The sequence below is a fragment of the Xenopus laevis genome, chromosome 5L (genome assembly GCF_017654675.1).
Source record: "Xenopus laevis strain J_2021 chromosome 5L, Xenopus_laevis_v10.1, whole genome shotgun sequence".
Lineage (NCBI taxonomy): Eukaryota > Metazoa > Chordata > Amphibia > Anura > Pipidae > Xenopus > Xenopus laevis.
Genome location: NC_054379.1, coordinates 34646542 through 34669142, shown reverse-complemented (window position 1 = coordinate 34669142; position 22601 = coordinate 34646542). Strand labels below are relative to the sequence as shown.

Here is a 22601-nt window from a genome sequence, read left to right as displayed (position 1 = left end):
TTTTCTGGTAAACACTGCCCTTTGATACTGAATTGCTCTTTAAGGCAATAAAAATATATCGTTTTGAGAGCAAGTTTACCAAGACAATATTTTTTTCTAAGAAAGAAAAACAAAAAAAAAAACTAAGGTCATATAAATAACTGGTCGAAAATACAAAGAAAGTATAAGCATAAAAAGTCACATTTGACACAACAATATTATAATTTCACTCTCTTATACAGGTATGGGACCGGTTATCCAGAATGCTCAGGACTTGGGGTAATTCGGATAACAGATCTTATTGTGATTTGGATCTTCATACCTTAAGTCTACTAGAAAACCATGTAAACATTAAATAAACCCCATAGGCAGGTTTTGCTTCTAATAAGGATTAATTATAACTTAGTTTGGATCAAGTACAAGTAACCGTTTTATTATTACAGAGAAAAGGGAAATCATATTTAAAGACTGGGATTATTTGATTATAATGGAGTCTATGGGAGGCAGCCTTTCCATATTTCTGAGCTTTCTGGATAACGGGTGTCAGGATAACATATCCCAGACCTGTACTTGTGAAATTTAAAAAATAGAGAATATGTAGGTGCTTCAAGTCAATTAATTGTTTAAAGCTCTGTGTATGTTAACACAAAACATCACTGATTTCAGTACATACCTGCTGCTTCTGATATGCAGTGTTCGGATTTATCTTGGATTCTAAAAGCAAGGAACCTGAAGTGACAAAAATAGTTATACTTTATGAAACAAAGCAGAAGTGGAGAAAAGCCAAATGCATAAAGTTACCTGGAAAGTGCAGAGTACGGTTATTACAAGATAAGGAACACACAGAAATTGTGGATTGTCTAAGTATACTTTACACTCTTTCACTTTAGACTTTGGCACTAGAGCTTTGGCGAAGGAATGATTTGTTAACCAATACCTAATTAGAATTTGTCTGAAAAGAGACATATAGGATACATAAAAAAAAAAAAATAATAACGTATTCTATATGGTGCTGGTTTTACTTTTGGTCAAAAATTAATATTGTCTTTAAAAAAGGCTCCCTATAGATCAGATATGGTCCCTGTCTGAGTTCCAAATGAGGAGTGGGCGGGTCCCAACAGTCTCTGCACAGTAGGATGGGGACAGACATCTCAGCCCTGTAGTCACATGGGGTAAATTTATCAAAGAGTGAAGTTCCGCCACTAGAGTGATATTCCGCAGCTCTCAATGGGATTTTGAAAGGCCTATTTATCAATGGGTGAAACTGAAAGTTCACCCTTTGATAAATACGCCTTTAAAAATCCCATAGAAATGAATGGGGAGTGGTGGAATTTCACTATTAACTTCACTCTTTGATAAATATACCCCATAGGTTTCATTTCCCTTTCAGGTCAGCCTAGCTGCTGATGGGTAGTTTGGGTATTTTGCAGAAATTGTCAATAAAGTAAACAGAAACAACTTTTTTAAGCATTTATATAAAAGTTTAATGCACTGGAATATTCTTGTTTTTTACATAAAATGTCTCCTTTATGAAATAAATGGTATACTTGTGGCACATCCACTTGCGTGACTACCAATGCACGTAGTGAGCAAATCACTCTTAACACTGGTATCAACAGCATTCTATAGTTATTGCTTCCAATAAACAAGAGCACTCTAATTATAGTGCTAGGCCTTAAACAAGAACCAAACCACATTTTATACAAAAGGGTCCTTGTAGAATGCCCATTCGAAACTGCATTAACAGTGCACCCAAATAGATGCCTGGTTCTGGCTTAGTCTGCATGCTCCTGGTCAGTGATCGTGGCTACGGAGAGTCTGGACAGAGTGAGACATGGCTAAAAAAAAAAAAGCCATCCAGTTAGCCCACTGCACAGCTCTGCACTGGGCCCTCAGATACAGTGGCCCACTCGTCAAGAGTATGGGTTAAAAAGGCCTGTGCAGGATGGAGCTAAGCAAATAACATTCTGCTTTTAAAAGGATTACTCAAAAAAAAAAAAAAAAAATATATATATATATATATATATATATATATATATATATATATATATATATATATATATATATATATATATATATATATATATATATATATATATATATATATATATATATATATAATTAGTATTATACAGGTATGGGATCTGTTATCCAGAATGCTCTGTGACAGATAACGGATCATTCCACAATTTGGATCTTCATACCTCAAGTCTACTAGAAAATCATTTTAAAATAAACCCAATAGGCTGATTTTACCTCCAATAAAGATGAATTATATCTTCGTTTGGATCAAGTATAAAGTACTGTTCTATTACAAAGAAAAGGGATTTTTTTTAAAAAATTTGATTATTTGGATAAAATGGAGTCTGTGGGAGATAACCTTTCCGTAATTCTGAGCTTTCTGGATAACGGGTTCTATACCTGTACTGCCTATTCCTACATTCTGTGAGAAACTGCAAAGTTTATAAACAGAAAAACAGACTGGGGAGGAGTGTACTATAGCATACAGCAGAGTTCTGAAAGATTTGTTCATCGATACTGCAGGAGCAGACTCATAACTTTCTTTATTCACTTAACAGCCTCAACTGTCTTTTACAGCTTAGGCCATTGGCACACATGGTGTTCTCTACAAAAGGCTGATCTGCTCCGTGTTCTCAATACACGGCAAAAAAAAAATTTGCTGTGTGCAAATCCATTTTATTATTTTACAATTTTTAAGTCCTGCTTTTTAGTACAGGTATGGGATCTGTTATCCGGAAACACGTTATCCAGATATCTCTGAATTACAGAAAGGCCATCTCCCACAGACCCCATTTTATGCAAATAATCCATATTATTAAAAATGATTTCCTTTTTCTCTGTAATAATAAAACAGTAACTTGCACTTGACCCCAACTAAGATATAATTAATCCTTTTGGAGGCAAAAACAGCTTATTGGTTTTATTTAATACATTATTTACATAATTTTCTAGTAGATAAGGTATGAAGATCCAAATTAAAGAAAGATCTGTTATTCAGGTCCTGGGCATTATGGATAAAAGGCCCCATACCTGTACATACCTTTCTGCAAATGCAACAGCTTCCACATTTACTTACTTGTATATTAGATGTCTATTACAATATTGCATCTTAATTAATAAAATAGATATGTAAAAGAGAGTTAAATAAAAGGAACATATCATTAATTACACATATATTATCCTTATAAATCCAAAGCTGTGCTGTTGCTTGTTTACTGTTATAGAAAAGTGTCAGTAGCCAGGATGCCTACTCACTGCGGTGGTAACTGTCTATACCACTGAGGAGACTTGAGTTTTTCAACACACACCCCCCCAAAACACTGTTTTTTGGGGATGACATGGGCACAACTTCAGGATGTTTAAGTATGACTTGCCTTATTTAACTACACCTGAAAATATTCATTACAAATGTTAAAAGAGAAGCTTAGTTACATGTTCTCTAGTGTAATGGCACAGAGTGCTACTTCAGGCAAATAAAAAGGGATAATTCACTTTTAAAGTACCTTAATATGATCTTGAGGTGGGATGTTTGTCGATTTGGGGGGGGGGGGGTATTACAAACTCAGCCATTAAAGTTGCCAAGTAGCCTTTGTGCCATTATCATAATATGTATACATGTATGGAAACAGTTATGCTGAATGCTCGGGACTGGGAGTTTTCCAGATAGCGGCTCTTTCCGTAATTTGGATATTCAGACCTTAAGTCTACTAGAAATACATGTAAACATTAAATAAACCCAATAGGCTGGTTTTGCTTCCAATGAGGGTTGATTATACATTAGTTAGGATTAAATATAAACTACTGTTTTATTATTACATAGAAAATCATTTTAAAAATGTTGGATTATCTGGATAAAATGGGAGACTGACTTTCCGTAATACAGAGCTTTCTGGTTAACAGGTTTCAGGTGTCCCACACCTGTATATGGCATATCATAATACACCATCATAATATCTAGATTACTACCTTATCTTAAAATTCACTTCTCATGAATCTGTACAAAAACTGCAAAGTAAACTTCCCATTTAAAAGTTAGCAATAATTCCACAAGAAAAGGAACCATTTTTTAACAAATAGAACTCGTCAAATAGAGAATATTAGGACTCTGCAAACAATGGGCAAATACACAACTGGAGAAGACTATCGCAAGAACAACTGGAGACTTATTTATTATTAGCTAGCTAGGTTATGTATTCTGGCCAATAAAAATAAGACACCTAAATCTGTTGAGCAGTTTGTTTGGAAAAATAAAAACTGGATAAAAAAAAATCCTGCTCGAGGGAAAATAAAACAGAGGACAAGATGCAAGTGAGTTAAAGTAACAAGCATACCTGCTAATATTCTAAAACCATTGGCTGTATATGCTTTAGCAAGGGTCACATCTTAGATCAGTATAAAATATGTGGAGTAGGAATGCACTTTACAGTCAGAGGGAATAACATTTCAAGGGGCTGCTCACCTTTGAGTAACTTTTAGTATGATGTAGAGAGTAATATTCTGAGACAATTTGCAGTTGGTTTTCATTTGTGGTTTTTGAGTCATGTAGCTTTTTATGCAGCAGCTGTCCAGTTTAAAATGTCAACAATCTGGTTGCTAGAGTCCTAATTACCCTAGAAACCATGCACTCCTTTGAATAAGACACTAGAATATGAATAATGAATAAAAGAGGCCTGAACAGAAAGAGTAATAAATGTGTAGCCTTAAGGAGAATATGTTTTTAGATGGGGTCAGGGACCCCTATTTGAAAGCTGGAAAGAGTAAGAAGGAGGCAAATAACTATACCGGAGTTAACTTAAAGGTGAACCACCTCTTTAAAGCTACTTGTAGATAGGACTCTGTAGTGAGTTCTAATTTACACAAGAGCCATGAATTTCCTGTATATTATATCCTTATAAACGGTGCTTAGTGATGTCATTGGTTATAATCTGAGGTTAGTGATGTAATTTCTGTCACATGACAAACTGAAAATAAATAATAAAGTAGCCCCTGTTGCAAAATATGAGAATATTAGAAGTCACCTCGGAGTTCCATGACCTGTATAAAAACACTAAGCCTTTGGCCTTGTCTATTTATTTGGTCATGGAACTTCTCTGTAACTTATAATATGCTTATATTTAACAAGAGGGGGTACTTTTTCACTACTCCTATATAAACCAAGGGAATTTTGCATGAAATATCACTTTTATTCCTGGTTGTTGCTGAAAAACTCCCCATTAATCCCCTTTAAGAAAGCTAATCCCTGCTACAAGCAGAAATGCAAGATAGCTAGCATGTGCTGTTGTTTATGGGTAGAAATAAAGCATGTTGTTTATGGACCTCCAACATACTGTCCATGTGCTGGTACAGAACTCCATGTTTCAGCATCCATGGCTGTGGAGGGATTTATGAAGGCTTGATGATGAGCAGGGGCCGCCCTAGCAAAGTTATCAAATAAAATGTGAAAGTAGCCCATGACTGGTAGGGCTGCTAGTGAAGGTGTATGTGCATGTCAGTGCTACAGGAATATGTTACATGGATGTCCTTACTGGTCTGGCACTATTGCTGTACAATGGGAATCCACACACACCTTAGGGTGGCCATACAAAGGCCTGTATGTGGGGGTTTCTGATGGGTCTCCCCAATCGATATCAGGCCAAAAAAATCGGCCTGGTATCAATCGGACAGGTTCCTGTGATCGAGGACAACATCGGCTAGTTGAAGTGGTCCTACGATCCGTCTGCGCCCACTCTCTTCGTTGTAATCCAATCGTTCGGCCCTAGGGCCGAAAGTTCTGATTAATCCAATATCGCCCTGCCATGGGTAGGCATATCAGAAAAAAGATCTGCACGTTTGTGAGTATTGAGTCCCACAGAACGCTCCCACTAATGGTGGCCATGCACCAGACTGAGTCGGCAGCTTATTGGCCAGTGCATGGGCTTCCCCCTATCTATATCATGTAGATGGAGCATGGGCTAAAAACCCAGTCAGATCGTGGTCCGCATCTGTTCGTTGATGCGCTCCCACGATACGACCACTGTACTCCTTGCATTATAATCAGATCTCTGGGTGCTAGGGCCCATGTTCAGATCAACCCGATATCGCCCACCTCAAGGTAGGAATATCAGAGAGCGATCCACTCGACCACCTTTGTGTTCTAAACCCTTCTGTGTGATCTAGCACCCTGAGCTGTGATGTAGTAGTTGCACAGAAACACTCCCATAGTTGTAAAGGTAAACAACTCTACTTCCCATGAGCTCTGTAAGAGAGCCGTAACGTGGGCACGATTGTGCACGTAGTGGCCCATTGAAACAATACAGGAAAGCCTGACTTGTGGTGAAACAGCTACAGAACCCGCAGAGAACGTGGAGAGTTGAAGTGGAGCTCCTCCAAGTCGAGGAACATCATTGAATGCTCCTTCCCCTGTTGCAACCCCAAATCCTCACCGTCAGATTCTGCCCGAACCAGCAGAGACATTCCCTTCAGTCGCTCTACGTAAGTGGACGAGACGTGCCCGGTGCCCCTGTCGTCCCACTGGCGGTCTTCGTTCAGAGTGTAGACTTTCACCCGGCGTCTAGTGTCCGACATGATGCCGCCTTTTGTACCCCTACGGGGCACCGCTTATCCTTCCCTCAACCACACCGGACCGCTGCTTTACGCCGTCCTGTCACCGGACACTACAACGGGGAGCTCCCGCCGCAAAGCATCCTCAGACGGACGCAAAGGGGCAGGAAGGAGAACATAACAAATGAAGCGCCTGTTGTGGTGTCCGGTTCTCTTCGCCGTTCTCCCCCCGGTTCTCCGTAGCTGTGTCGGTAAATCACACGCCCGCCATCTTGTAACCCGATTCTCTTCTTTCTCTTCCTCCAAAGATAAGTGAAACGGGTTGAACGGCGCGGTTTCCCAGGGGCTACGGAGGCGCGCTGGTACCAATAAACCAAAAGCAGTTTACGCAAAGCAATGAATGCTGGGAGTACACAGTGAATGGGGAGGGGTGCAGAGTTGCCGGCTGAGACGCGAGGTGGGCGGGGACTAAATTGCCGGCTGATGAATATGGTGGGCGGGGCGCTAAGGGTCGAATAGCTTTCTTGGATGTGAAAAAAGCGGACGTGCAAAAAGTGTGTGGAACGCATAATACAATGCGCATGTGTGTGAGAGAGTGAGAGCTAGACAAGCAGATGCACAGATTGTGTTGTACGATGCAATACGCGTCACATCTGTAAAAAATCAGAATAAAAAAAAAATGGTTTACGTTATAACATCCCCTCACCCCTATAAGTAGCTATTGAGTCAAATAAATACCAAATCTACACTATTGTCTATTATTCCAGTTAATTGAGAGGCATATGGCTTGGCTGCACACAAATCTTGGCACCAATGCAGCCTGTACATTTTATGTTTGATTTTAAATGGGTCATTCACATTTCAGTTAACGTTTAGTATGTTATAGAATGGCTAATTCTAAGAAACTTTTCAATTGGTGTTCATTTTTTTTATAGTTTATGAATGGTTTTGCCTTTTTCTTCTGACTCTTTCCAGATTTCAGTTGAGGGTCACTGACCCCATTGAAATTAAATGCTCTGTAAGGCTACACATTAAGGGGCAGATTTATCAAAGGTCGGGGTGAATTTTTGAATAGTCGAATAGTCCAAATTCGATTCGAATTTGAAAAAAATGTGAATATCGAAATTTATCATGTACTGTCTCTTTAAAAATTTGATTTCGACCATTCGCCATCTAAAACCTGCCAAATTGCTGTTTTAGCCTATGGGGGACCTCATAGAACCCATTTGGAGCCAATTGGTGGACTTTGAAAAATCAAGGGTTTTTTTTTGGGAAAAACTTCAGTTCGAATTTGATATTACTTCAATTTGTACGATTCAAATTCAGATGAATTAGAACTAATACGGACTATACAGTCCAAGTTTTAAATTTCAGTTTAAGCAGTTGAAAACAGTTTAATAGCTTAAAAATGAAAGAAAAAAGTAATGTAAACTGCAAGAGTCTTTACGACCACCGCAAGCAATTTTGCATTAACTGTTTTAAAGGAGAAACAAACCCTTAATAAAAAAAACCCTACTCCCCTATCCATACGCATAGACCCCCTCCCTCCTCCCCCAGCCTAGCTGCCCCCCCGGGCAAATGCCCCTAACTCTTTACTTCTCCTCCGTGCAGATTCTGTCCAACGGAGTTCACGGGCGCATGCGCAGTTGGAGCAGTTTTCTGTTTCGCGACAACCGCATGCACCGAAACACCGCAACTTTCGGCAATGAAAATTGCCGAATCGCCAGTCTCATTCTGAAAATTACCAAAGCAGCTGAAGAAGGAGCATGTGAACTCCACTGGACATAATCTGCATGGAGAGGTAAGTAAAGAGTAAGCAGCATTTGCGCGGGGGGCCGGCAGCTAGGCTGGGGGGAGGGGGGACTATGTAGGGTAGGTGGGTATGGTTTTTTTTAATAAGGGTTTTTTTCTCCTTTAAGGGTTTCTCATGTTTTTTTAAATAGCCATAATGCCTGAAGCCTGCATTTTACTCCTCTTTTCATGCCATAAATTCTTCTTTACCTGATTTTGTCCTATTTACTTTAATGGATTTTGCTACATCTAGACAGGCATAAAATAATTCTGTAACATTAGACATTAGTCTGCCTTAAAGAAAACAAATACATTTATAAATGCATCTAGTGGTTCTTTATAATGGAGTGATGTGTAATGTATCTTTGTGTGTACTGCACAATAAGGAAGAATGGGCTGTGTTTCATCCTGAGTTCCCTTGGGGTGGAAGGCAGTAGTGATCCACCACAGGGGAAAGCAGGACATAACACCAATGTGTAGGGATAGACAAATTTTTTGGCCTCGTTTCGACGAAAAAATGACGCCCATAGACTTGTATGATAGCGTGCGTCATTTCGCCGGTGGCAAATTTGTTGGCGAAACGAAACGGGTCAAATTTGCCCATCCCTACCCATGTGTAAGAGCCCTAAAACACACAGTGGGAGGAAACACTCACTTATATATTACCTTTCTTTAACCAGGCACAAAAAACTGAATATGCAGCTTCTATCAGCTCCATCTGTAAAAAAGAAGCAGCACAGACTAAACAAACCTTTTCAATCCTACCTTCTAACTTCTAGCCCTAAAGAAAAACAACTGCAAGTGATCCAATTATAGGTGTTAACTATTCATGTATAAAGTGGGACAAAGAGGGTGCAATGTGCAAAAAACACACTTTAAGGGGCAGATTTATCAAGGGTCGAAATTCGACCATCAAATTGGAATACTTCGACTTCGAATATCGAAGTCAAAGTTTTTTTTACCGAATTTGACCGTTTTGTGGTCGAAGTAAAATGAACGATTAATTCGTTCGAATCAAACTATTCGAAGGATTTCCCCGATCGGTCGAATGATTTTTCTTCGACTTCAAAAAACGTAGAAAACTGCTCTAGAAGGTCCCTATAGGCTAACATAGCACTTCGGCAGGTTTAATTTGGCGAAGTATTTTTTAAAGAGACAGTACTTTGATTATCGAATGGTATGAACTATTTTACTTTGAATTAAATTCGAAGTCAAAGTCGTAATATCCTATTCGATGGTCGAGGTATCCAAAAAATTACTTTGAATTTCGAGTTTTTTTACTTTGAAAGTTCCCTCGAATTCCCTTTGACCCTTGATAAATCTGCCCCTAACACTTTGCCTGCCCAACCATCAACTCCATGCTCCCCATGAATACAGCATTGCTTGTATTCAGAATTCTTTCTGGGTTTTTTTTGCTGAAAATAGTAAATAAAAACATGGTGTAAAATTGATTCTAAACCAATTTCTTGGTTGGGAAGCTGCATCAGCAATGTTAATTGGGGCCCCTGACAAAACACTGGTTTAGCCCTCTAATACACTGGAAACCATTAAAATGCTTTGTAGGATATTATGTTGCCTGTGGGTCTAGAATGGGGCGGATAGAATGGGATAGGCAGTTCTCTGTATATGACGGAACAGAAGCAGACAGGGCTGTGCAGTTCAGTTACATTTTCATTTGTGAACCAGGTATGACTTACCATCTTGATATGCACAGTTATAAGTGTTCTGTGTAGTAGTCTGGCCATTGTATCTGGGCTGGGGAGAGAAGAAGAATTCAGTTAAAAGGCTTAGTGTGCTATTCTTTTGGTTTCAAGTTCAGAGTACTCACATTTATAGCCAATATCAGGTCCCACCATTCAGGTAGGCATTTGGGTCAGAAATTTCTCTTGGATCCTAAAATCCTTATTGAATTGAGACAGGCCTTATGCCTGCAAGCACTGAGCTTGCTCTCATATACCAAACATCCGTCATCACTCTAGTCTTTACTGTCTCCTGTGCCCACACAGCTATGCTCTCTTTGTAACGGCCATAAGCTTACATGTGTTCAAAATGGTGGCTCCGTCACTATGGCAACCCAAGACCCCTTAGAAAGGATGCAAACTAACTTGTTTATTTCAGCAAGAAGAAGCATTCACATTTGACATTCTTAACTTGCTATCCTCATCTTATAGTCAACTGCATTTCGTTTGGCCCATATATTTTGCTCCCCTAGAATCCCTTCCCTGATGGTCTCTCCCTTAGGACAGAGCATTTGTTTTCGGGTGTTCCTGCTCCTGGCCTCCCTTTTTGTAAAGGAAAACTATACCATCCAAACAATGTAGGTCTCTATAAAAAGATATTGCATAAATCATCTCATGCGTAAAACCACGCTTCATGTAAATAAACCATTTTTATAATATTATACTTTTTTTGTAGTATGTGCCATTGGGTAATGCTAAATAGAAAACTGCCATTTTAAAAAATAAGGGCCGTCCCCTGGGATCGTAAGATTCACAGTGCACACAAACAAATAAAACAATTAAAATAGTTCTGTCTTTTGCTTCCATACTTCTTACAGTTACAGTTAGGGGCTGATTCACTATGGGTCGAATATCGAGGGTTAATTAATCCTCGATATTCGACTAGGAATTGAAATCCTTCGACTTCGAATATCGAAGTCGAAGGATTTAGCGCAAATACTGCAATCGTACGATCGAAGGATTATTCCTTCGATCGAACGATTAAATCCTTCGAATCGAACGATTCGAAAGATTTAAAGGAATTGTTCAGTGTAAAAATAAAAACTGGCTAAATAGATAGCCTGTGCAAAATAAAAAATGTTTCTAATATAGTTAGTTAGCCAAAAATGCAATGTATAAAGGCTGGAGTGATTTGATGTATAACATGTCAGTCAGAACCTGCTTTTCAGCTCTCTTGGTTTACACTGACTGGTTACCCTGGCTACCAGGCAGTAACCAATCAGAAACTTGAGGGGGGGCCACACGGGTCATATCTGTTGCTTTTGAATCTGAGCTGAATGCTGAGGATCAATTACAAACTCACTGAACAGAAATGTACCATGTGGCCCCCCTTCAAGTCGCTGACTAGCTCAGAGTTATAGAGCTGAAAAGCAGGAAGTTGGATTCTGGCTGTTTTATTAGACATCCAGTCACTCCAGCCTTTATATATTACATTTTTGGCTAACTAACTATATTAGAAACATTTTTTATTTTGCACAGCCTATCTATTTACCCAGTTTTTATTTTCACACTGAACTATTCCTTTAAATCCAACGATCGAAGGAATATCCTTCGATCAAAAAAAGTTAGGCAAGCCTATGGGGACCTTCCCCATAGGCTAACATTGACTTCGGTAGCTTTTAGCTGCCGAACTAGGGGGTCGAAGTTTTTTTTAAAGAGACAGTACTTCGACTATCGAATGGTCGATTGGTCGAACGATTTTTAGTTCGAATCCTTCGATTCTTAGTCGTAGTCGAAGGTCGAAGTAGCCCATTCGATGGTCGAAGTAGCCCAAAAAATACTTCGAAATTCGAAGTTTTTTACTTCGAATCCTTCACTCGAATTTAGTGAATCAGTCCCTTAGAGTTGTAGTATTTCTGGTCAGGTGATCTCACAGACCATCACAAAATGGCGGTTCAAGGCAAGAGATGTAAAAGAACAATATTTAGTATTTACTTAAATATAAATACCAGTTTGGTAAGATTCTTTATTATGGCACTTAATTTGATATAAACTATCTATCGCTTAAATATTCAGTTTGGGGATACAGTTTAATAAATGGGCTACTAATGTTTTTCACACTGAATTAACTTCAAAACCGGTTGAAGGAGCTTTTGTCACTAGAGGGCTAGCTCTTGCTCCATGTGTGACACATACAGCAGCTTCTCGAGTCATGCTCATCCAGGAAATCAATGAGCAGGAAGCCCAGGACGAATCACAGTTCTGTCACTGGGTAAGTGTTGGGAAGGCAATGTAGTTCATTTGTCCTGGGGGGTGGGGTGATTTATAATGTAATTCTATTAATTACTCTTAAATCTACTATTAATTCTCTGCTAATGCTTCCATAAAATCTGATTCCACTGTATTCCCTTCGTATTTGTTTAACTTAAATATCAGTAGAATCAACTTTTCCCAGTAGCTTATATGAAGGCTCATGGCTGAGATTTTTCCAGGCTGAAATCTGCCTGTTACTGCCAGCTGGTTGTAAAGCAATACAGGCTAGCACACACAGCGAGTTAAACCGGGGTCATACCCGCACCAGGGGGTATGCAACAGGGGTATGACCAGGGCCGCCATTAGAAATCACGGGGCCCCGTACAACAAAATTTTTGGGGCCCCCTGGGCCCCGCCCACACTGACGACCAAGCTCCGCCCCATATCCCGCCCACATCGCAGTTAAAAGACCACACAGACATCAGCGCTAAAAAAGTAACCCCCCCCCCACACAAGTTGTAAAAAGCTATTGATGGTCAGGGCCCCCTTATAAAAAAAATTGGGGCCCCAAAAAAAAAAAAATTAAAATTTTTTTTTTTAAAAAAACATTGGTGGCAGGGGCCCCCTGTTAAAAAAAACTTGGGGCCCCAACAAAAAAAAATGTAAAAAAAACTAAAAAATAAACAAACATTGGTGGCAGGGGCCCCCTTCTAAGTTAAAAACAAATTGGGGCCCCAAAAAAAAATTTGAAAAAAAATTAATTTTTTTTTGAAAAAAAAAAAAAACATTGGCGGCAGGGGCCCCCTTATAAGTTAAAAACAAATTGGGGCCCCAAAAAAAATTTGAAAAAAAATTAATTTTTTTTTGAAAAAAAAAAAAACATTGGCGGCAGGGGCCCCCTTATAAATTAAAAACAAATTGGGGCCCCAAAAAAAAAATTTGGAGAAAAAAAAATTTTTTTGAAAAAAAAAAAAATGGTGGCAGGGGCCCCCTTACAAGTTAAAAACAAATTGGGGCCCCAAAAAAAAATGTAAAAAAAAAAATTTTTTTTTGAAAAAAAAAAAAAAACTGGTGGCAGGGGCCCCCTTACAAGTTAAAAAAATTTGGGGCCACCAAAAAGAAAATTAATTTTTTTTTTAAAAAAAAACCCCAAAAAAAACAATGGTGGCAAGGGGCCCCTTACGAGTTAAAAAAAAATTGGGGCCCCAAAAACAAAAGTTTTAAAAAAAAGATTGGTGGCAGGGGCCTATAGAATATTAAAATAATACATTGGTGGCCAGGGGATTAAAAAAAAAAACACAAACTGGTGTTCAGTAGAATTGAACTCATGGCTTCAGTACTTCAACTTCGCCTCCTTTCGTGACTTCGGGTCTTTTCACCGCTTCAGGACTTCGGCTTCGGCTGTTTTCGTGACTTCGGGTCTTTGCGCTGCTTCAGGACTTCGGCTTCGGCTGTTTTCGTGACTTCGGGTCTTTTCGGCGCTTCGTGACTTCGGGACTTCGGCTTTTTCCGTGACTTCGGGTCTTTTCGTCGCATCGGCTTCGGCTTTTCGGCACTTCCGCATTCGGCACTGAAGAGGCAAGACGTACGGCTCGGGCGCTCGTAAGGGGGGCCCGGATCTTCAAAAAAATGCAGCGCTGCCGGGCCCCCCTTCATGCCCGGGCCCGGTACGCTTGTCCCCCCTGTCCCCCCCTGATGGCGGCCCTGGGTATGACCCCGGTTTAACTCGCTGTGTGTGCTAGCCTGTATTGCTTTACTACTTGGAATTTGGGGGTCCGGTCTCCCTTAGGCGTTTAGCACCAAGCGGAACCAGCGGTGAAGGGCCTGAGTGTGCACGTGACCTCTCTGTACTGCCAGCTGGTTGCCATTCAAAGTGGTGGTTAGAATGGCTAATTCTAGATTAATAGTTTTTGAATTATTTGCCTTCTTCTTCTCTTTCCAGCTTTCAAATGGGGGTAACTAACCCCATCAAAAAACAAATGTATAGTTATTTATTTTGTATTATTCATGTTCTATTTAGGCATTCTTCTATTCATATTCCAGTCTTTTATTCACATTAATGCATGGCATGGCAATCAAAGGAGTTCTTAGCAACCAGATTCTTTTTGGTGTGTAACTTGCACGTGGTGGGAGTAATGGGCAAATCTGTAAATAAATGCAAATATTAGACGAGTTTAAGAACAGATCACGCCCACATAAAATGGTCCACAGACACAGAGATATCTTTGAAGAATGTTGCCCCTTGAGAATCAGGGCTGAATTTACATAGAGGGTACCCCTAGGTTGCTGTTTCAGTGGACCAAAGATTGATGAAATATTCAGGGGCTTCCAGCCAAGGACAGATTTTATTACTCGCTATTTATTGGATTTTCAGGGTTCACTTCGTGTCACTGCACTTCCTCAGAGGCCTCATACAGTATATGCTCATCAGCCGCTTCCCAGGGGTCCCTTGCAGCTGTCCACAACTGTGCACACTGTGTTATTCCATGTTTTATTGTACTATGCATGGTCCTGTACAACTGAAAAGGACCACTGGGAAGATGGTGTAGTGCTGAAAAGCATGGCTGAAACTAGGGGTTGGCAGAGTAGGCACGTGCCTAGGGCGCAAAGGTGGAGGGGCGCCAGGCACGTACTTACCCCAAGTCCAGTCCCTTCTCTGCCGACCGTCCACTTGTTCGCATCTATGCGAGTCGGTCCACGCATGCGTGCGAGTGCCTATTCGCGCATGCCTACGAGCGTCTATTCACGAAAGCACAGAAGCATCTTTTCGCGCATGCGCACAATCGCCCATTCACACACACGCGAACATCTAGCTCTCACGCATGCTTGCAACCAGATGGCGCAGCAGCCGGGCAGGCTGCCTAGGGCACCTGCCCGGCTTGGCCCGGCTCTGCTGAAAATAATATACCCCAAGCCAATGCATTATTCGGCAAAGAGGAGCATCAGTCCAGGGTTATCAAAAGAATAGATTAGCCACAATATTTCAAGCTAGAATGCTCTACACCAGTATTTATTTACGTCAGTGTTTGATTACTTCAATGCAGCCCATCAACTGGCTGCAAAGTGCATGTGAACTCATTACTAATCAGCCCTGCGGCATCTATTTGTGTTCAATGCCTGGTTGGTAATTGCTCTGCACAGCAGCTAGTTGCACAGAAATCAATACACTCTATACAGCTTGTATTCATGGATTTGCACTTCAGCCCAGTGTTTGAAAACTCCCAGTGGGCCCAGGTGTCAGTGGGCCCTCATGCTGCTAAACGTTTGGCCTATTTCATGGCCATTCCCTATTTCTATGAGAACAAAGAGACTAAATAGATGGAATAATTGATTATGAAAGATAACAGACTAGGAGAATAGGAGAATGGTTGATTGAGGAGATGAAGAATAATAGTACTGAGAGTGGGCCCCTGGTGTCCCAGTCCGACACTGCTCCAGCCCAATACGTAATAGAATGTTGTCTAAGTTCAACCTTTTAAACAGGGAGACAAAATGCACCTTGTAAGGCAGTACTGATGTGCATGTATCCATGCAGTACCCAGATAAACAGAGCGCTTGTGTGTTATTTATAGGCATCTGGTTTCAAATGGATGATATAGCAAATCTAACATTAACTGGAGGAAGCTTCACTCGACTTTGCCCCCTTGTTCATTTAGTACATGGATTTTTTACTTTGCCCCCTTGTTCATTTAGTACATGGATTTTTTACTTTCCCACAGATGCTGCTGAGAAATGTATCAAATAATGTAAATTGTAACAGTTCAGAATCTGCGCCTGGATTACTGAGCTGCCAGACTGAAACACCAGAGGGAGGAACATTAAATTTCATAAAGAAGGTTCACCTTTAAGTTTTGCGAAAACATGTTTTTTTTCAAAACATGTTTTTTTTTTCAAAATGCATCAGAATTCTGCTCCAGCAGACTTCTGCACCGAAATCCGTTTTTCAAAAGATCAACAGATTTTTTTTATAGTTAATTTTGAAATCTGACATGGGGCTAGACATATTTTTCCAGGTGCCCCCAGTCATGTGACTTGTGCTCTGATAAACTTCAGTCACTCTTTACTGCTGTACTGCAAGTTGGAGTGATATCACCCCCTCCCCGAGCAGCCCATCAGCAGAACACTGGGAAGGTAACCAGATAGCAGTTCCCTGGTAGATAAATAATAAGTAATAGTAAAAATCCACGTCCCACGGCAATTGTTTCAGTTACATTGAGTTGGAAAAACAATAGCTTGTCAGAAAGCAGTTTCATAGTGCAGCACTGGCTCTTTCTGAAAGCACATGACCAGGCAAAATGACCTGAGATGGCTGCCTACACACCTATATTACAACTAAAAAAATTAACTTCTGGAATTACACATGGAAGAGTGAATTATTTGCAGTCTAAACAGTTTAATTTAGAAATAAAAACGACATCAAAAAAATCATGACAGAATCCCTTTAACTTTTAGCATGTTATAGAATGGCTAATTCGAAGCAACTTTGTAACTTGCCTTCATTTTTTAATAGTTTTTGAATTACTGTATTTGTCTTCTTTTGACTCTTTCCAGCTTTCAAATGGGGGTCACTGGTCCCATCTAAAAAAAAAATGCTCTGTAAGGTTACAAATGTATTGTTATTGCCACTTTGTATTACTCACCTTTCTATTCAAGACCTGTCCTGTTTATATTTCAATCTCTTATTAAAATGAATGCATGGTTGCTAGGGTAAGTTGGACCTTAGCAACCAGAGTGCTGAAATTGCAAACTGGAGAGCTGCTGAATAAAAAGCTAAAAACTCAAAAACCACAAGTAATAACACAAATGAAAACCAATTGCAAATTTTCTCAAAATATCACTCTCTACATCATACAAAAAGTTAATTTAAAGGTGAACAACCCCTTTAAGAATTGCTGGTGCAATCTTGAAACCACAGTATTTTTCAGATAAAGTGGCATTAGCTTAACAGTGAGACATTCAACCCTTCCCTCATGTAGCTTCATGTGATGCATTCGGGACTGGAAGTCCCTCTACTTTCCAGAGAATCTGTGTACTGCCCAACAGGGAAAGCAGTGGGTCTTCAAGTCCCAGAATCCATCTCTTTTACGTTGAACAAGGTGAAGAAGAATTTGGATAACTGTTAAAGGGGTGGTTCACCTTTAAGTTGACTTTTAGTTTGTTATAGAATGGCCAATTCTAAGCAACATTTCATTGGTCTTCATTATTTATTTTTTATAGTTTCTTAATTATTTGAGCCAATCTAAAAACAAATGCTCTCTAAGGCTACAAATGTATTGTTATTGTTACTTTTTAATACCCATCTCCTATTCATATTCCAGACTCTTATTCAAATCAGTGCATTGTTGCTAGGGTAACCCTAGCAACCAGATTACTTAAATTGCAAACTGGAGAGCTGCTGAATAAAAAGCTAAATAACTCAAAAACCACAAATAATAAATAATGAAAACCAAATGCAAGTTGTCTCAGAATATCACTCTCTACAGCATACTAAAAGTTATCTCAAAGGTGAACAACCCGTTTAAGCCTAAAGGGGTGAGGAAATGGTCCATGTGAGACTACATTCAACAGTACTATATCAACTAGAGGTATTCAATCAGACTTGTATCGATGATGTACCATGTTACTATCACTACATCAGGCTGATATATGTCTTTTTTTCCATTTGCAGCTTTCCCCCCCCCCTATAATTCCATTTTAATTAATTTCAGTTGTATACCTTCCATATTTGATTTATCAATTACTTTATGGATATGTGTATAGTTTTTTTTTATTGTATTATTCACACCCCACTATACATTTTTGATGATTTAGGGGCAGATTTATCAAGGGTCGAATTTTCAAGTACAAAAAACTTTGAAATTCGACCATCGAATTGAAAATTTGGCAATCCTACGGGCGAATAAAAATCGTTCGATCGAACGATTAAATCGTTTGAACCGAACGATTCGAACGGTTTTAGCGTACGATCGAAGGATTTTTATTCGATGTGTAAAGACTTAGAAAAAGTTTGTAGAAGGTCCCCATAGGCTTACATAGCACTTCGGCAGGTTTAATTTGGCGAAGTATTGAAGTCAAAGTTTTTTTAAAGAGACAGTACTTCGATTATCGAATGGTCGAATATTTTTACTTTGAATTGAAGTCGAAGTAAATTCGAAGTCGTATTATCCTATTCAATGGTCGAAGTATCCAAAAAATTACTCCAAATTTCTAATTTTTTTACTTCGAAAATTCCCTCGAATTCACTTAGACTCTTGATAAATCTGCCCCTTAAAGATGGCTTGTTTACATTTATTTCTGAGCATCCAGAAAACTAGCTATTTCAAAATAATGTGATTAAATAATTATTTAGATATGGCCTGTTTGCATACAACATCTTCATTTGCTTTATGGATGTGTATACAGGGTATGCGGTTACTTTTGTTTACTGATGCTCTTTTCCTATTGGCGACCTTCTTTTCAAATACTGGTATTGTGTTGCACACATTTAAGCCTATGATTATATGACATTTGAACATAAAACATGTAAGGCTTTCGATATGATGGTATGAATAAAGCTTTTTCTACTTTCTGTTAAATTATTTTTTTGGTAGCCTGTAGATACTTTGTTGAGTGCCCAATCCCTACTTTTTTTGCACTGTTATGGCTTCTCTGCTTCGGGCTGGAGCACCTGATTTTTCAATGATCTACCCCCCTCTTATAATACAATTGCCACCCTTTTCTATACAAAATTCCATTTTCTTTGGAAAGGAGAGGGAATATGGCAGAAGGGGCTCTGACGTAAAAGAAACAGGGCGTTACAGATTGGATTGGAGCAAAAAATTGGTGAGTTGGCCCTGGTGAGAAGGAATGTAAAGAAAAGAGAAACCTCCTAGAAGTGGCAATTGGGGCAGGACAAGGATGAAACGTAAGGTAACTACAAGTTTACTGGCAAATACATTGTTGGTAAATTTGAAATTCTGGCACTGGCCTTGGATAGTATTTTACCATCTACTAATCGCACATGACGGTTTAATGTGACACTGAAACAAATGCTTAGTAGCTAAGCAGTGAATCTAGCAACCACTCTGTAATTCAAATGGCAGTCTGGTGAGCTTCAGGACAATTCAAAACACAAAAAGTTATGGTTAGTATTATATTGATAGAGAAAAGTGTGTTAGTATCTAATAGACCCAAGGGACTATTTATTTATCAAAGAGAGAAGTTAGAGATCACCACAGTCCTCAGAGTGAAATTCCGCCACTCTCCATTCATTTCTATGGGATTTTTAAAAGAGTATTTATCAATGGGGGAAAGTTCATCCTTTGATTAGTGATGGGCGAATTTGGGGCGTTTCGCTTCCCTGAAAAATTTGCGAATTATCCGAAAATTTCACAAAACGCCGGCGTCCAATTTTGACTAATTTTCGCTACGGTTTCACCAATTTATTCGGCGGCATTGAATCGCGGGAATTCACGCTAGGTGAATAAATTCGCCCATCACTACCTTTGATAGTTACGCCTTTTAAAATCCCATAGAATTTCACTCTAGAAGACTGTGGCGATCTCTAACTTCACTTTTTGATATACCCCTTTATGTGGTTAAAAAAATCATTCCACTTGCTTTTCCATAAATATATAAAAGAATGAAATTGAACATGCCACTTGTTTCAAATACATTTTAATCAAAATAATTAAAATAGATATCTACAGAATGTACAAACATATACGTTTTTTAAACGGGTTTTAATTGCAGTCACTGCAGGAGACTGAAGGACTTTTCTGGAGAGCCTCATCCCCATCTGTTGGATCAAGGTCCTTCACCTGTAAAGTGTTAAAACATCACTCTGATACCCCAGAAACAGACATTAGCATTATGAGGGTGGGATTGATTATCATTATAATCATTCTACATGTATAAAGCACTGATATATGGTTCAAGAGCAGTGTCGGACTGGCCCGGCGGGACACCGGGAAAAAACCCGGTGGGCCCCGACCCTCGTGGGCCCCCGCCGGGCCAGACCCCCTCTAATAGTATAAAATTTTTTTAAAAGTTTCCGGCGATGCGCATCGCATCACCGCTTGCGCATGCGCATCGGCACTTGCGCACCGAGAAGCGCCGCTCGCGCATGCGCATGGCGGCGTTCGAGCGGCGCAGTAGGGGGGCGGGGGGCCCTGGACCAGCAGTCCCGGCGGGCCCCGGTCCCCCCAGTCCGACCCTGTTCAAGAGCAGAACAAAAATAAGGGGAATAACTCACCCATAAGGAATTATGGGAAGAGCCACACAGATGATCTATTACATCCCCATCCAGAATTGCTGGCCTAGATGTTACCCTCTGTAAATGCCCCTAACTCTTTACTTACCCCTCGTTGCAGATTCAGTGTATCGGAGTTTACAAGCGTCATCTTCTTCTCTTCGGTAATCTTCATAAAGTAAGTGCCGTATTGCTGCATGCGCAGTTGGAGCAGTCTGCCAACAACTGCGCATGCTCCGAAAGTCATGGAAACTGCTGAAGCGCCGGAATAAGACCCGAAGATTACAGAAGAGGAGAAGATGGCGACTGTTAACTCCGATGTGCTGAATCTGCATCGAAGGGTAAGTAAAACATTAGGGCACTTGCCCGGGGTAACACTTAGGCTGGGGGGGCAGGGAGGGGTGTCTTTTAATATAAAGGGTTTGTTTCTCCTTTAATAGCAGATCTACAGCCATACACTCACAGTCACATATATTAACTGTTACTATAAGAGGATAATCATCTGGTTTATCAGTGTACTAAATCAACACATACTATAGTAACCCTTCTTTAAAAAGCAGCTTAGCAACAGTAAAGAAGTTGGCAAATATTTTGACTGGACTCTGTACATAGTCCATAGAAGGAGTATGCTTGATTTCTCCCGCAGCTTGCACAATGTATGTATTAAAGGTGACATTTAGAGGCAGGGTCGGACTGGAGGGCCCAGGCCCACCGGGACTGCCATCCACGGCCCCCCCACCTGCCATCCAGGGCCCCCTCTGGCACCTCCCCTCCTCACCACCTCCTATTGCAGCTCCGCCGCGCGCACGCACAATGATGTCGCTACCCGGTGCGCACCACTGCGCATACGTGTCCGGCGCTGCGCGTCAGAAACTTTTTATTTTAAAATTGATTGGGAGAGGGGGATCTGGCCTGGCGGGGGCCCATGAGGGCCAATGAAGCAGCCTGGGGTGCCGCCTCAGGCGGCAGCGTCAGATACATTTCCAGGGGCGGCAAAAAGCCATTCCTGTACTTTTAAGAGCCGAATCTCCGGTTTTGAAACCGGAAATTTGGCTTTACTAGTGCGGGAGAGCACAGTTGCTCTCTCCACACAAGTGTTCCTGCCTCGGATGCCTCCCCTGCAGATGGGTAAGCCGGCAAGGGGGGCAGCATTTTGAGGAGCCGCCTCAGGCGGCTTCTTCATCGGATTCGCCGCTGCTCTGTGCAGATTCATGTGATCGGAGTTCACAGTAGCCATCTTCTTCTGTTCGGTCTTCATTGGGAAGTAAGTTCTGTATCGTCGCATGTGCAGTTGGAGCAGTCTTCGAGTTTTTGTCAACTGTGCATGCAAAAGTCATGAAAATTGCCTAAGCACAAGAAGAAGACCCGATGAATACCGAAGAAGAAGATGGCTGCTGAGAACTCTGATGCAGTGAATGGGGGTCTATGTAGGGTAGGTTTTTTTTTTAATAAGGGGTTTACTTCTCCTTTAAGAGCAGGTTTAAATATATTCTGATGCATAGAGAGATCAGGGTAAGCTACCCAACTACAGAAAAATAGCATGAATGTGGACCTGTGAAAATCCTACTCCACGTTTGGGAGTCAGGGGCCCTTTTAGACCCAAAATCCTTTGATCCTGGTGGATCAAGGTCTATTGGTCCAGATGGAATTTCCTCTGTCTGTCTGAAGGTAGTGAAGAGGAGCCACAGCTCTTTGTCTCCTCTTCATTTACTTCTGTCATAATGGTTTGGCCCAAACAAATGGAACAATACAAAGGTGGCAATGACATTATGAAAGAATGAATGTGTCATACACAGGCAGACACATCTTTATTCATTACTTTTGACAAACATATCTGCACCCATAATGCAGTTAGTTTTGCTTTCAGTTGCTTTGTCAAGTAGATGTCTATGTTTTCTGTACCATTGGCCAATATATTAAATTGTAATAGAATATAGTAGGGATGCTGCCATGCCATCATTTTTGGATTTGGTGAAATACAGAATCCGAACCCAATTTATATATTCAAATTTGAAAAAAAAAGTTACATAGCTTGTAGGATTTAAATTTATTTTACTTGAATTCTGCAAAAGTTAAAAGATTCAGCGAAATCTCATTAGCGCTTTATA

General features: G+C 40.3%; 1 protein-coding gene and 1 long non-coding RNA gene across 2 annotated transcripts in view; both read right to left on the bottom strand.

Moving 5' to 3' along the window:
• Window positions 1-6797, bottom strand: part of ppp4r3b.L (protein phosphatase 4 regulatory subunit 3B L homeolog) — a 32467-nt gene extending 25670 nt beyond the window's left edge. Inside the window, 2 exon segments of the mRNA NM_001086151.1 lie at window positions 653-708; window positions 6423-6797. Of these exon segments, the coding sequence (NP_001079620.1) occupies window positions 653-708; window positions 6423-6564 (198 nt within the window). The 5' untranslated portion in view covers window positions 6565-6797.
• Window positions 6798-8924: 2127 nt separating this feature from the next.
• LOC108716599 lies at window positions 8925-10324 on the bottom strand. Its single transcript, XR_001935702.2, has 3 exons — window positions 10160-10324; window positions 10029-10086; window positions 8925-9049 (listed from the first exon to the last, which is right to left on the bottom strand). It is a non-coding gene; the product is annotated as an uncharacterized LOC108716599 (long non-coding RNA).
• Window positions 10325-22601: the final 12277 nt, after the last annotated feature.